Here is a 15,804-nt window from a genome sequence, read left to right as displayed (position 1 = left end):
ATTACAGTGAGGAGACAGAGTAGGGAACTACACTCATAGAGCAGACATGTTCCCACCACCTCTAGCTCCTTGTATCTTAAAAGGGAAGATAATCAATGTCGACAAATTGTTGTGATTGATATTTCTTTTATCACCTGCAATGTTGTAGCTGCAATATCTGACTGTTCTTTGACCTAGTAGTAACATTAGGTTTAGCTATTGATTTTCCATTTCATTCAAATGTGTTTATGTAGATATAAATGCAATCATACACATATGTATAAAATATTACATTACATATTAATGTCAACTAAATTCAGATGCTTTTTTCTTGCTCTATGCACAAGCCTTTTATTTTTATTAAAAAACAAACAAACAAATAACACACACCAAAAAAAACTTTTCTTCTTTTGATATTTTGGACATTTCATTTGGGTTTTTTGCATTCTCTTTTGGAGTCCAGCAGTGAATAAAAAACAATGTAATTATGTGTACTATATAATATAACCACTGCTAGTGCCCCTCAGCATGACTGTCCAAAGGCAGTTAAGCATAAAGATGATTATTTACAAGTGTATGTTCTTATTCAGTGTCTGTCCCTAGATATCCTGAAATTACCTAGAAGATGCTCTTCAGCGCTAAATAACTTAAAATAACCATGTGTAATGCACAGCATTCTGTTCCATCCCCATTGAAAAAGTAGAGCTAAGCAGCAAAGATGGAAAAGAGGTGCTGTCACTGATTAATTGCTGTTAAAGTACAATAAAAATACAGGCTATTAAAACAAAATAAATTAATGTTTTGATACTGCATATTTGACCAGTAACCATAATTTTTTTTTGTTTGGGACGAACAGTGATAGATTGTGCAGCAATCAATTATTCTAGATCAAGCATATTCAAATAATACATTGTGACATTCAGTAATTTGTTATTTGGAATAATTAGATGGTTACTTCATTGTAGTACAGACAAGGCAGCTAATTTGTTTTTGATCTTTATAAAAAGGAAAGACTTCATTTGTTCAATGGAGTTGCTCTTTTTAATTAAAAAGGCTAGTTTTCTCATTTGCACTTTATATGAAAGTTGGCTTATAAATACATGATAGTACATGCAGAACGCTGACCAAAAATAAACATTCACATTTGGATTGTTCTCTGTTGCCTTTTTCAGTGAGGAAATGAAAGTTCTTTTGAATCCTGAATATCTGGAACATGATGCCTAGTAAGTTTTAACAACTTTCTTTACATTTAATTTGCTCTTATTTGTAATACATTGTTTTACACCAAGTTTCTTGGTTGTTCCCTTTCAGTGCGATGTTCACACGTCTTATGAAAACTGCAGAACATTGGTTTTCAACTTTTGAACATGACAGTCAGAAGGTAACTATTGTTTTAAAATGTATTTACTGTATTTTTAAGCAAGTATGACTTTTAATATGATTGAAGTTATTCAAAGCAAATAAGACATCTCTTAAACAACCTGGTTTTAAAGCAGGCTCAAACGAGTTTACAAAGGTTCTTCAGAATTTGCTCATAAGCTCTTGAGGAAAGTCTTCCAGGTGAGAGTTCCTATCTGTTAAAAGATCACTTGGTAATCAAAAAACAAATGTGCAAACACAGATTTTTCTACGTACAGGTGATGTTTGTAGCATTGGAGAGAGTGCCTGTCATAGGCACTTCTGTGTGCCCAAAACCTGTGCAAATGTCGTGTTAAATAAATGCCTGTAGGAAGTGTTTAACATAATGAGGCTTGAATTGTTTTCAGCTGTTTACAATATAAACAATTTGCTGTGAAAGCAAACCTTAACCATAGACTGTCCGTCAAAGGTCAGAGTGCATCTTTCCCTGACATCATGACTCCATTTCTTTACTTTTTTTCTTCTTAAACTTAGGCTATTCAAACAGGGGGAAAGTCTGTGCCTTTATACCTCTTGTGTATTGGTACAGACACCACTGTGTTTAGTACGTTTCTCCTTTTCATAAGAAAGCTTTTGCTGTTTTGTGAGTTTAGTTCTACTGAACTCCCCATTGTGGGGACTTCCTAGAAACCATCTAGTCCTTGCCTGAAACTGTTTTTCATGTATGGCATGAGGGACAATTCCCTCAGTCAATTGCTCAAGATTTTCTTTGAATACTTTTTTTACTGTCTCTTTCCCTCTATACATTTCTGTCTTTTTATAATTCTGAAAAATTTTTTGTGTGATGGAGCATATTTAGAAGGCTCTAGCAAAACACAGCAGTATTACAGGTATTGCCAGTGTATTATAGCCTAAAAGAGTTGGCCTCCAAAATTAGTTTCAGCTTGATTCATTTTCAACATTTTTTACATAGACAGTGGGGTGGGTATCTAGAGTTAACAAAAAACTAATAGGAACTTAATTGGGTTTGGATGTCTCTATATGTGCACCAAAACCTGTATTTGCAAGCTGTAATTAGGGAGTACTAGTTTGAATGGTGGTTTTGCCAGTCTACTGAAGAAAAAGATGTTAACCCAAGACTTACATAAAAGCATATATTTTCTTTTAATATGTAAATATATCTGTGTGTATATTTTAATAGCTGTGGAGCATTGGCATCTTGGCCTAAGCTATCTACACTTATAAATTACTATGTGCATTTTCATATAATTCTCAATAGCTAGGGATAAAGCATATGCGATACAAATTTTATGAACTTACCACACAGTCACTTTTATTTCAATGGTGAGGCTGTGAGATGTTTCTCTGAGTGTAGCTTTTCAAAATTCAGTGTATTCAAATGTATTTGTTACAATTTCTGTGACAGAGGTGGGTAGAGTTTGAGGTTGAATTTTATTCCAGGCAATAACTAGGTCTGCTTACAGATTTGCAGTACTTGGGTAGAAGGTGAAAGTTTACATTGCCCTTTCCAGTCCTTTCATGACATAAAAAATTAACAATGCAAAGATAATGGATTAAAATCTAGTTGTTTGTTCTTGTTCTTTGCAAACATGTATAATCTTTAATAATTCTTTCTTGTACCTATGCCTTTTACAATCATGACTTTGAGGGTTAGCTACATAATAAAGTCTGAATCTTCACAAAGGAAGCAATGAAAGCATGTGCTCTGAGAGACATGTTACATTTTATAGCCTCTAACAGTTGGTTCCATTATTCCCAAATGCCATTAGAGGAGCTTCTCCAGCTTCTCTATTCCCTAGTGGTTAATGAGAGAAATCTGTCCATGGTTTATACTTGTTCTGTGTCCTTGCCTCTCTTTACTGCTGTAGCATTTGTTTCCTAAGTGCATGAATATATAAATTGTATTAGTATTGACTACTAGCCATTCCAGTTTGTGTTGTGATAGGTAATGTTTTGGGGCAGGATTTCGTGACTTTGTTCTTAATACTTACCTAATTTTTTCAGACTTAGTTCACTGGTATTCATATTTAAACTGTAGAGGTGAATCTGGCGCTCTCCTATAAATGATATAGCACATTCTGAGCCGTCCCTCTTTTTCTCTTTTTATTGTGAACCACATTCTTTTGGGATTGATCATTTATATTTCGTGTTAGCAATAGATGACTAAACACATGCATTCAAATTTTTTCCAAGACTTAGAAGTTCACAAAAAGAAAAAGGGTGTTTCCTTGCATGTGGCAAATTAATATATAGTGAGTATGGGCAGGTGTCAGGTCCACTTGGCTTTTGTGCTTTAGGCTCAGGCATTGTTAGTCATTTCTAGTTAAACATTTTGGCGGCTTGGCTGTATTAGTTTATTTGAGCATCTTTCTGTTTGGGCTGTTCGTTTCACACCAGCTATGTGATTTTTTGGAGCAGTTTCAACTGACTAGATGTATTGTCATTTTCTCAACCAAATTGCATGAGAGGAGACAACAGACATGACATCGTTGCACTCTAGTCATCCACCAAGCTCTTGGTAGAGTGCACCGAATCAGGAGGCATGGACAGGCAAGGCTTTGTTATTGGTTGCAGCTGCTGTCCTCACAGATTCTGTCATGCTTTGAAGATTTCTGTTAATGGGGTTAATTTCTGAGATGCTGATAAACTGCATTTTGATGGATACCATTTACTTATCTCGTATATTTTAAAAATGGCAAGCCAGCATATACTATTGGATGCACTTAGCTGTGTTTGATAGTCAGTCAGTCTGACAGTCAGCAATGTGTCAGTGCTGCATTATGCCAAGGTGCACAAATGCTGCAAGTGACAAATAACTCCAGTTTTGGCACAGAGGAAGCTTGCATTAGTTTTGGTATTCAGAATTTTTTGACACTTGAGCCAGTGTTTAATAGTTTGTCTTGTAAGGTTGTAAAGATGGCTTTAAACCCACAGGCAGCTAATGATGTAAAGACTAATCTGAGTCACTAGCTAGTCATCTCACATTACAGATTCAATTAAGTAGAGAGATTCTGATGTTGAGATTTTCATACAACGTTCTATATAATCAAGAAAAGCTTAAATACATAGATCTTTTGAGTCATCAGAGTTACAAATGCATGCAGTGGCCAAGGTGAAGTTAAAGTCTAACTCAAATAAACCAGAATAAAGTTCATACCACAGGATGAGTGCCACTGATAGAATATAGTGTGCGAATCTGTAGAGTTACAGACTTCTATGATTAGTTTCAAAGATAAATTGATGTGTTTATGCAAAAAATTACTATAGACTGGCACCCTAACCCTAATGTTAAGGTAATGTTATCATATCATACTTTAAGAGTGGGTTTCTGAATAGAAGGAGATTAGCAGATACCCATTTTCAGTATTTGGCATTCTAGCGTATGACCATGAAACGAAATGAGTCTGAAACCATAGAAAATAACCATACAATGGAGAAATAAAAATCAAAGTAGAAAGAAGGTTGCCTGACTTGGTAATACAGGAGTTAATAGAATAATTTAAAAAAGAAAGTAGGAGAAATATCCTTTCTTAACATACCTGTAGCTGTGAAGAACTTCAGTGTTTATCTAAGTAGCAACATTGCTTATTAGCCTCTGAGATGCTAGATGTTTTATTTTAAATTCCGATTTGTTAGAACAGCAAAGATTTTTAAATGAATGCGTGCCATTTCAGTGAGCTTTATTTGACAGTATGAGGGAGCTTTTGTCAAGTGATTTGCTAGAGCATCTTAAATGAATATGCCTTGGTACCACAATAGCATGGCAAAACCACCATACTATAATAGACAGATCAGTCCCTTTGCTGCAATTGCCATAGCAATGCAATAATTAAGCAGATTTTAAGATACAATTTATAATCAATCAGATCCTTAAATAGAAACATTTTACCTGAAATCACTGCTCAGCATCATACTATATTTTCTGCAGTACAGAAATGGAATAATTAACAAAAAGTATTTCAAGCAAAGGAGAACAACATAAGTAATGGGCTTTTTTGGTAGAAATTATTAAATGTTCACTGCCCACTTGACTGTAAACCATGTTGTAAATGATTTTGAAATATGGGTACGTTTCTTCCTGTTTCCTAACATGCTGATATGGAGAGAATGGGGCTGAAAAGGGACTATAACCAAAAGAAACAACCTTGAGGATAGTTTATATGACAAAAACAAACTTTTCTTTGTTATTGAATGTTAAAAATAATGTATCAAATAATGTATTCACTGTATCAAACCAAGTGAATTTGTCTTTCAACAGTTTAAACTGGAATGAAGTCTTCTGAAATTATTAACCCTTGGAGCTTGATAATGCTTCTCTGTCAATATACTGAGCAGAAAGGTAGAAAAACAGAACTGTTTTTTGAAGTGGAGGTTTGAGGTCAGAAGTTATGATGACAAAATGCAACAGTCATTGTAAAAATCTTCTCTTCTTACTGTTCCCATTTGCCCTCTTTTATAACTTTAACATTGTTTCTGACAGCTTAATTCTCTATTTCCTTGTTCCCCTATCCTTCTCTTGATAGGTTTGACTTGTTCTTTTTTATTTCTCATCGTCCTTTTTACATGTTTCTTATTCAGGTCCGTTCATTGCTTGCTACATTTCTTTCCAGCATTCTGTCTCGTTTTCAGTAATTCTTCGCTCTTTTGCAAGAAGAACAAATTTAAAGCAGTATATTGTTCAAGGTTGCTAATACTCCATTAGTTTTCACTTGGTTTGTGTCATATTGTAGATCATGACATAGTTTGCACAACCCATAGGTCCAACCAATTGCCTTCTAACCATCAAGTTCATCTCATTGTTCAATTTCTTTATTCTTTTAAAAATTTTCTAATGCTTTATCAAAGCTGTGTAGATTTTGAGGTACAACCACCAGATATTCTGAGCATGGGAAGCCTGTTTAGAAAGGCTTATTTGAAAGGAAGTTATTTCCTATTTGATATGCAATTTATTGTCCTCTGAGGGCATGTGTTCTCTACTGAGATACCGTTCATCTGCTTTGTTCTGGACTTACTTAGACTGCTGATATTAAAGCTAAAATAAAGCTGTCAACACTTTGTTGGAGCATGAAAAGTAAAGCATGCACGTAAAAATTGATGTGCTGAAATGAGGGGCACTCCTTGGCATTCCTGGGAAGAGGAATCCCACAATACCTTCTGCAGAAGTGGATACTTGAAATTCCTCTTTTGTTTTAAAAGAAATGAGTTATTACTGTGTTTATTTGGAAGCCACTTTTTGCAACAAACCAAATCTCTTGTACGCAGTCCCTTTAGACAATAAATCTTCTTTTTTCCCCACTCTTTTCTGTGTCTGCAGGAGAAAGATGTGATGATTACACCTATGCCATTTGCAAGGCCACAGGACTTAGGCCCATCTATTGCTATTGTAGCAAAGGTAAACCAAATTCAGGATCATCTGCTGAAGAAACATGATATTGAGCTGTACATGCATCTGAACCGACTGGAAATTGCTCCACAGATTTATGGCCTGTAAGTGTTTGCAAAGCATTATTTAATTTAATTGCTTCTTTTTTTGTTGTTTCATTATATTAGGACATTTTTTCCCTTAAATTTTGGATTAGAGGAATGGGACTAAAAAGAATTACCTCTTAGACCTTATTTGATTTGCAGCATTACAGTAAGTGACACCCCACTGTTTTATTTGTGACAGTGGCATTCCCAGAGCAGCTAAGGTCCATTCAGCTGCATATTTGAGACCCCTGATGAAGAACTCCCATCGTAGTCTGTATTTACGTACTGAATCAAGTACACAATCTACCTGTAGTTTTCCTATGAGAACAAATGGGATAATAGGACACAAAAAAATTATTAGCATTAACCAGTTTATTTACCTAATTTTATCACCACTTCAATATCAGTGAACTTTTCCCTGTTGTGATAATGGGAGTTTGGATACTGATAATATGGGTAGAGTAGAGGGGCATGTAAAAAGTTAAGGCACGGATATTATCAGTTGTCTGTGTACAAAGTAATCCCCAGTAGTTCTTTGTCCATTAAACTGCTTCATCTCCAGTCAGCTGCTTGTGTATTCCCATTCCAGGGGGGCTTATTGGGCCAGGTGGGACTTTGCATGTGGCCTTATCCATGTGTTTATGCTGCATTGAATCCAAACCACTTACGGCTGCTGTAGTCAGTCTGGGTCACTACAGAGTGTGCAACTTGGACAAACCAAGAGTAACTATGAATTGACTGTGGTTTTGAAGAAAAATTTTGCCTTCATTGTTTGGAATTTTAGACATTTGATTCAATTTGATCATTCCTTAAGGAGTTGGCAAGCCATATGTGCAGTTGCAGTGACAGAAAAATGACACTTTTTAAATTATTTTTTGCAGTGATTTAAAGTAAGATTGGCTTTGCCTTAAGTGAAAAAAAATCATTTATAGGTGTGAATTTCTAAATGTAATTGTGGATTAAATATAACAACTCAATAGAAAATGTGGAAAAGGAAGGAAAAGATGACTGTGTAAATGTCAGGCCATAACTGCAATACTTAACACTGAAGTCTAATTTGATGTTACCATAAAATGAAAGAATGCTGCAACATAGTATACTCTCAAGAGAAGAGTTGAACTAAAACCAAGTAGTGGTCCCAGATTTATTAATAACTTATATTAGGAAGATAAATATAATTCTACAAAACGTACTTAAATAAATTTTATAGGTATGGGTTACAGGGAGAGGAAAAATAAGCCAAGTAAACTCAAAGTATTAAAAATACGAAGAGGACAGATTGTCCTATTACAATATTTTTTGCATAGTGTAGTGTTGTGTATTTTCTTAATATCTTCACGAGTCTAGAAGAGAAAGCAAGCATCCCTAATGATCTTTGGGGTAGTAATGAATAAGTAGGCAGTATAAATATCAAGAAAAACAAAAAGACTGTGTTTCTTTTTTATGAAGGCTCATGAAAACAAACAGAAAATAAAATAAGATAAACCTCAGAAATTTGCAAACAGATATTTTGGGGCAAAAATAATTTGTACTGTAGGTATTCACTTTAGTTTAAGATTTTGCCTTTCAGTTAGAGAAATAGTTGAAAGAAAAAATTATACTTTAGCTCAAACATAACATTATAATAACAGAAGAACGATGCAGTCTGGTGTGGCATAAATAGAACTGAATCTGAATAAAGAAATTTACAGTTAAGAGAATGAATTATGAGAGAAAAAGCTTCAGGCTGACTATCAGGAAAACCTTACTAACAGGAAGCTGTTAGACTGTAACATAATATATCAAAATTAACAAAGGAAAAACCATCAGAATATTTTAAAGACAGTCTTTGAAAAGCTCTCAGAAATGAGTAGTATCGTAGAGATGGAGTCTGCACTGGCAGAAAAGTAGGTTGCCTGTGAGGTCATATCCTTCTCTGATTTCTAATTTAATATAGAGGACAGGAGAAAAAGAAAGGGAAAGGAACATAACTGTGTTGTATTATTCTCACCTTTAATGATGTCTGAACGCTTCAGAGTAGTAATTTCCAGTAGTGAGCCAGCTGACAGTCTCAGATGCTGGATCTTTTCCTGTATTTAGCATTTCTTGAACTAGAAACAGCATTTCTTAAACAAGATAGGTTATTAATAATTGCTAAACCTAACCCAAGTGAAGAATTCATGTGAGTTTTTTGTTGAAATTTGTTGTTTTGCTGAAGTTTGTTGGATTTCCCAATAATAAATATTCATCTGTCAGCCTTGATGTCACTCAAAAAATATACAAATGGTAGAAGGAAGACTGGGATCTTCCCTTAAGAGATATTATGGCGTTCCTGGAGAAAAGGATCAATGAAAGGCTTGTGTTTAATGACAGTCTCCCCTAAACTGAACAAGTTATACAGTTTACTTATTTTAAAATATAGTATTTTATACTATATATCCTTCTATAACCTTCTGGGGCAAGGTAGAAACAATTCTTTGTATTCTTTGTATTTTCATACAGTTGATTCCATCCTTTGATGTTTACAAATACTTCTTTCTATTTTTCAAACACTAGCAAAACTTGTTCTGCTGGGAGGTCAGGTACCCTACTGGGTCGTACATTTCCATGTTCAGAAACTGTCCTCTAAAATAAAATGTGGTTATACTCTTCCTGAAATTATGCAGTAAGTGTGGTACGACTCGTTAGTTCTGGTTGCTGCCCAGCAGTGCAAAGATTGTATCCTGGTTTTGTGGAAAAGTAGACTCAGTGTGTTTATCGTATCCATGTGAAAAATCTTTGTTTTTTCTTCCTCAGTTAGTCGTCTGCAAACTGCAATGTCATTAGCCTCAGTCAGGTGTGCCAGGCTGCATGCTGGGAGGTGCTGCCAGTTGAGAAGTCTTTTCTCTGGGTAGTTTACGTTTTGAAGTTTTAGCTCAAGGCAGTAGATTACCTTATCTTCCAGAGGGCATCAGAGAACAGACTTAGCATTACCAGCCTATCTCATTTCATTGCTGATCAGGAAGAGAACCCTGCTAGATATAGCAAGGTATACTGGGGTCCTGGCTATGCCATATTTCTGTGCTCTGGTTGTTCAACTTGGTGTCAGACAGTAGCAGCCTTACCACAGGAATTTCTGTAGTTGGAAATTCTGTGAAACCGTACTTTCATTCACTTGCAGTCAGCTGCTGCTTATCCCTGTGATAATTATTCAGCTGCTATTAATACCAGCCGAAATGGAACCAGCAATACAGAGATAAAGGCTTTGTGCATTATCATTCTTCACTCTTCTTTCTTTACCATGTCTCCAGCTTGTTCTTGGACCCCAAGATAATGTTTTGGAGAATAACATTGTTTCATGTTCCTGTTAGCACTATGAATAGTGTACAGTCTAACCAAACTATATTAATTATCTAATCATATCTAATTTTGTACTTTGTAAAGTAAAGTACAAGAATGGCTTGAAAATAAAATTGAATTGATTACATTAACAGTTCAGTGACATGCTTCCTGATAATAAACTTTTATCTAAATAAAAACAAAAAAATTCTAAGATTGAACAAGAAGATTAGATAGTCTGAAGGGCTGACAGATTGAATATTCAGTTTAATTGTAAAATTAGATGAGTTAACAATGATTAATGTCCTAGATTAAATGGTACTCTGATGTTAATTTCTTTGACCCTTACATCTAATTCATGTTAAAGTACAAAATAATTATTGCAAAATCATTCTGCGTTTTCTGCAGTGGGCAGTCTTTGCAGTGACAAATAAAGCAGGTTGTACTCTCAGCTTGAAAAAACAGGATTTAAGGAAAATTTTCATATACCTATTTTTTAGGACATTTTCTTCCATTTAAAGTAATTTGTAATAGGGGGGCTTCTTTTACATTTCACTGAAAAGGTGAATCAATTGGAAAAGTCCCATATAATATCATTATTACTGCTTTATTTTATGTACTGAGGGTGAATTATATTGCATCAAATGAATTTCTCATAGAACTGTGTGCAATAAGTACAGCCAGATCATGTAAATATATATGATACAGTTGTATAGAAATAATACACAGAAAGATAATGACAAGGCATAAGCATAAAAAGCTTTATTTAAGAACAAAAATTAACTGTTGGCATAAAATCACTAGCTTGTGCATCATAACAGTGATGACAGTATTATTTTGGTAAGGCAAACTCTTTCTAAGCACACATCCAACAGACAATAAAGCACATGCAGAAGTGAGCGTAAATATTTCATGGTAACTTAATCTCAGTGCAAAAACGGCCTTCTCAGAACATTCAGCTCCGATGACTTTGCCTCCTGCTGCCACTCCGCTTTGCGATGATCAATCAGACAGACATACTGCCTACTGCGGTTCGAGATGCAGTTTCAGCCCTTTAGGCTGATACCACCATTATACTTCAGGAAGAAGCCTATCTCATGAAACAAAGAAATAAAAAAAGAAAGAGAAGGATGCAAACTAAGTTGCAGGGAAACCAGACATGAGCGTAGATTTGAAGATAGCACTGGAAAGGTTATGTTACGGTAAAGTCAACAGCAGATGTGCTGCTCCACTATTACTATTCTTAGTTGCTTTGCTATGAGCACTGCTGTGGGGCATCCACCTGTTTTAGTTTCTTGCCCATGCCATTATGGTACCAGGCAGTATTCTTTTCCATAATCAAATTGATCTCTGGAGGAAGAATTTAAAGGATTTTACCTGTGTAGTAACGGAACATAAATCATCGTCATTGTATCCAGAAAAAAAAAACAACTCACAAGCATAAGAACCTTTCATGATCTACAGAAAAGGTAGATCAAAGATCAGTCTTGCTAAGGAGAACTTTACAGATCATTCAGGACGCCTGAGTTTATTTTGGATTCTCACACTTCAATGAAAAGAAATGAGATAATATATGACATGGTCCAAACCCATTACAGTTCCTCTGTAGCTTTTAATCCAGTGTCATCAATCAATTGGACAGCAATTATAATGAAAGCAACTTTGAGCTATTCTGCCTGTAGTAGGGGAACCACCAAAATCTGGCCTTGCTATTAACATGAGTATCTAGCAATGGCTATGACTAAGCAAATACGAACTCTTTCTGAACAATGTAATAATTCTCATTTGAATGTCCAGGACTAAATTAATCCTGAACTTAGTATCTGGAATTGCTGATATTTTCCAGTAATTATTTTCGTTTGACTTTAGACAAAGCATTATCTATAAAACAGATTTAAATGGAATATATACCCCAGCTTGTCTGTCAGTAGAGAACTTGTTAAGGATTTAATGCCAGATGAACAAGCCTTTTTAAGAAAGATTACTGTCCACTGTTGGTCCCACAAATTAAGAGATAGATACTGAATTTTTAGATAGAGCTTTTGGGGGTTGACTCAGACATCTGAAGAATTTACTATGAATTCTGTCTTGCACAGTGAAAAGGTATTGTAAGAAGAAACCTCTGAGTTGAAAGTTAGGTGACAGACTGAAACACATCTAGATCTACTATAGAAAGCTACAGTGTATTTTGATGCAGACAGGGATTGCCTCACCTGCTGTTGACATACCAGTTGTACTGCGATTTACTAATTCAACTTACTTCCTCTGTGCAAATAAATTAGGACAATCCTTGAAGATCAGGGTAGGTGTCTTACCTTCAGGCAGCGAGCAAATCCTGCTTAACTCTAGAAGCTAGAGGTTTTCTCTTTTGAGGTGAGGCTACTCACCCTTTCATGTTCTTAAATGATAGATATCTGTTCCTCATTGTTGAGTTTCTCGAAAAAGCTTTTTAGTAAATTGATTGAAAAAAATGTAGATTTCATTTTGTGCTGCTTCTTCTTGTGTATTAGGGTGAAAATTACAGTGTGATGAACTTCGATTTTATCCTTTTACCCAACTGTCACAAATAGTATTTTAGTCATACCTTTCACTTAAGATCTTAACGTATAAATAATGTAAAAGCCCACTCTATAAACAGAATGAAGGATTGGTTGAGGTGTCAAAAGTGTTTGTCAGAGTTTTACTCTCTTGCTGCCTAATTATATGCTGAGATGATAATGAGTGGTACTGGATGTCTGTGAGGATGGAATGCAGATTTGTTATTTTGTTGCTTCTTGGTGCATGTGATGTGCTTCCCATATAAAATACAGGGAATTATCTTTATCGGGGAAGGAAACAGGTGAGAAATCTTCCATTTTGACTTTTGTCACATACCCTTAAAAAAAAGTCTGGTGGCATCCAACCATAAGTAGGCTTAAAGACCAGTGGATTTCAATAGAATTAGTATCGTCTGAAATCTATGATGAATTTAGTGGGAATATATAGAGGGAAGTTTGAAAGGCTGTCTTTGTCTTTTTTTTTCTTTTACTTATGTGGACAGTAGCTGTTAACTGTAATAGCAGAACAATGTATGGAGAAGTTCTACTCTAGCAAGGAATTTAAGGTGCCACATATCAAGTATTTACTTCTCCTTTGCTTTTTTTTTACTTAAATCACATCAGCTCTTCAGGTTAACCAGTACTGTTTAGTGCATCATTTTGTTTCTTTCAATGACATGGAACTTGGTCTAGAAAACTCATGTTGGAAATCGGTACAAAAAAGGCAATAAGTAGGTCAAGTAACTGTTGCAGACAGTAATTATCTCAGCATATGCCTAGAAAATGGAACTGTGCTAACATGTCTGTGTTGACATGATGTTAGGAGGCAAAATACAGCACTTTGGACTTAAGCATTTGCTAGTAACCAAAGCATCTCCTGTAGAATCCATGCCTGTGGATATTTCATGGTTTGGTTAACCAGTGCTTCATCCTCACTGCTTATTATTACGTAGTCTGTCTGAATCAAGTTAGTATGGTACATGCAAACACGTGACTAACAAGCCCTTTATTTTCCCGTGAAGACATACTTCTAGAAATTATAATGAAGTAATGAAGAGAACCACATGCACCATCCAACAGGGAAAGATCAGCCTGTCATTGGTCCTTGAGATAAAAGTCTGTATCCAAAGGTAGTCTGATGACTGATACAGACTGAAGTTCACCCTCTGAATCTTTTGCATTATCTTGATACACATAAAAAAGAGCCGCAGAAAGAGGAGCCTCTGCTAGAATGCAAAGAAGAGCCTAAACAAGAGCAATAGCGAGAGATAGTAAACACGAGTTAATGCCCAAATTGTAAAATCTACAAGTTACCACAACTGGGATCTAGTGGGTAGTGCAGATAAGATGATTTTGTTTGAAATCTTTAAAAAAATTACCATGAAATACTTAAATGCATAACGTAGGCCTGTTGGAAGCAGAGGAGATAAATTTCGTTTAAAAAACTGAGTTTTTCATACTTTTTCATTATTCCATGTCAGAACAAACTAGGCCATTTTGGATTTTTATAGATGGGGAGGATGACAATGAATGGCATTTGAGAAAAAAGCAATAGTCAGTGAACTGCTGTAAGATGTGGGATGACAACTTCAGGGATACACAGTCTTCAGTCTAAATCTCTCTTGGCCTAGGAGGACATAATCATCTAGCTCTTTGGGGTCATTTTCATCTGAGTGCTTAGTTTTAGCAGAAAATTATATCCTGAAACCACAATTCATCCCTAATGAAAATGTTGTTGAAAATTAGTGAAATGGTAATTCTGTAGGAATACGGCCAGTCTGCATTTTCTCTAAAGGCATCTGGTTGCCCAGTAGAATGCAGTTAATTGGGAAAATGAAAGGCAGTATAGTGTCAGCATTGGGAAGAATGCTTCCTTTTTGCCTTTTCTCCTCACCAAAGTAATAGTTCACCAGGTAGTCAAGTCAGTCTGCCTCTTGTTTCCACTCCAGATACCAAGCATAGTTCTTGGATAGCCATTTCTACCCCTATGGGCAGTGTTCTACCCACCCTTCAGTCTAACCAGATGTTACTCAGACTGAGCTGAGGGGACTGGGGTGGAAAAGTGGGGAATTCTGCAGGCAACCTATATAATTCAGGTTATATGTTCTAAATCTTCTCTGGCAGTTGTTTTATTGGGAGTTCCTGAGTTGGAAAGATACATGACAGCATTGGAAGTCTGTGCAACAGGAAAAGATCCTGCCCTGAAAATAATGCAACAATCTGTCCTAACTTTTAACTGGGTGAGCTGGATAGTAGTTCTCTGACCTTGTGAACCTTTTTCCAACATCTTGCTAGAGTTGTAGAAGCTTCATCAATAAAAAAAAAACCTTGTTCCAAATAGGTGCATGCCTTGAGTATCTTTTCTGGTTCTGATGTGGTTTTGAGCAAGAATTTTTAAGAGTATCCTATGAAATATTAAAGCAAGCCATCCATATCTGAAAAATAAAATCCATTAACACAGGTCACAGGAACAGGTTGCTCAAGTGTAGTGCTGTTAATTAGGGTGCACAATTTTGTGTAACTTTTGCATATTGTATGAATTCACAATATTTTAGTCTAGGTAAAGCATGAGAAATTATGTTTGAGAAACATTTCTAAGAATAGAATTCGCCAAAACTAATGCTGTAAAAATGGGGAGACTATTTCATCACTCCTCGTACTAAATGTAATAGCACAAGGCCCTAAAGGGTTAAGTTACATAACTTAGCATGAAGGCTCCACAGATATAGCAAGAAGAGAAAATCTGTGCACAGCATTGCAAAATAGAATTGGTCTAGTGAAAAAGAACAAAAGCAGACAAGACTAAGCTGGTTTCCAATACATGTTTTGAAATCAGTGAATGAGTCAGATTTGAATTTTTACAGAAAGCCAGGGGTACTCCTCTTCTGTTTTCTTCCTCTGAAAACACTCGTAACATACCATTTGCAGCTTGAGATCAACTTCCAGTGATGACTCTCTTGAATTTCCGGATAGCACTGTTCATAAGGAGAAAAGGCAGTGGATGCACCTAGACCTTGCTACTCAGTATTGCATGTATTGGCAGCAGAACAGTAATTCTTCCCAAATTTCAGAGAAGCAAAGTGTCATTACCCAGTATAACGTCCATTTGAGAAGTCCATGAGAGAACACTGCCTATCATACA

At 35.6% G+C, this 15,804-nt stretch overlaps 1 protein-coding gene across 4 annotated transcripts in view; it reads left to right on the top strand.

Annotated features, from left to right (window-relative positions):
• TBC1D5 (TBC1 domain family member 5) overlaps nt 1-15,804 on the top strand; it is a 290,939-nt gene that overhangs the window by 164,023 nt on the left and 111,112 nt on the right. For all 4 annotated transcript variants that reach the window (XM_017835483.1, XM_017835481.1, XM_017835484.1 and 1 more), the window contains 3 exons: nt 1,152-1,202; nt 1,291-1,360; nt 6,674-6,846. In XM_017835483.1, the coding sequence (XP_017690972.1) occupies nt 1,152-1,202; nt 1,291-1,360; nt 6,674-6,846 (294 nt within the window). The remainder of the gene's footprint in view (nt 1-1,151; nt 1,203-1,290; nt 1,361-6,673; nt 6,847-15,804) is intronic.

This window comes from Lepidothrix coronata, unplaced genomic scaffold (genome assembly GCF_001604755.1).
Source record: "Lepidothrix coronata isolate B3197 unplaced genomic scaffold, Lepidothrix_coronata-1.0 Scaffold258, whole genome shotgun sequence".
NCBI lineage: Eukaryota > Metazoa > Chordata > Aves > Passeriformes > Pipridae > Lepidothrix > Lepidothrix coronata.
The sequence above is the reverse complement of the archived record's forward strand: the minus strand, read 5'-3'. Positions and strand labels throughout refer to the sequence as shown.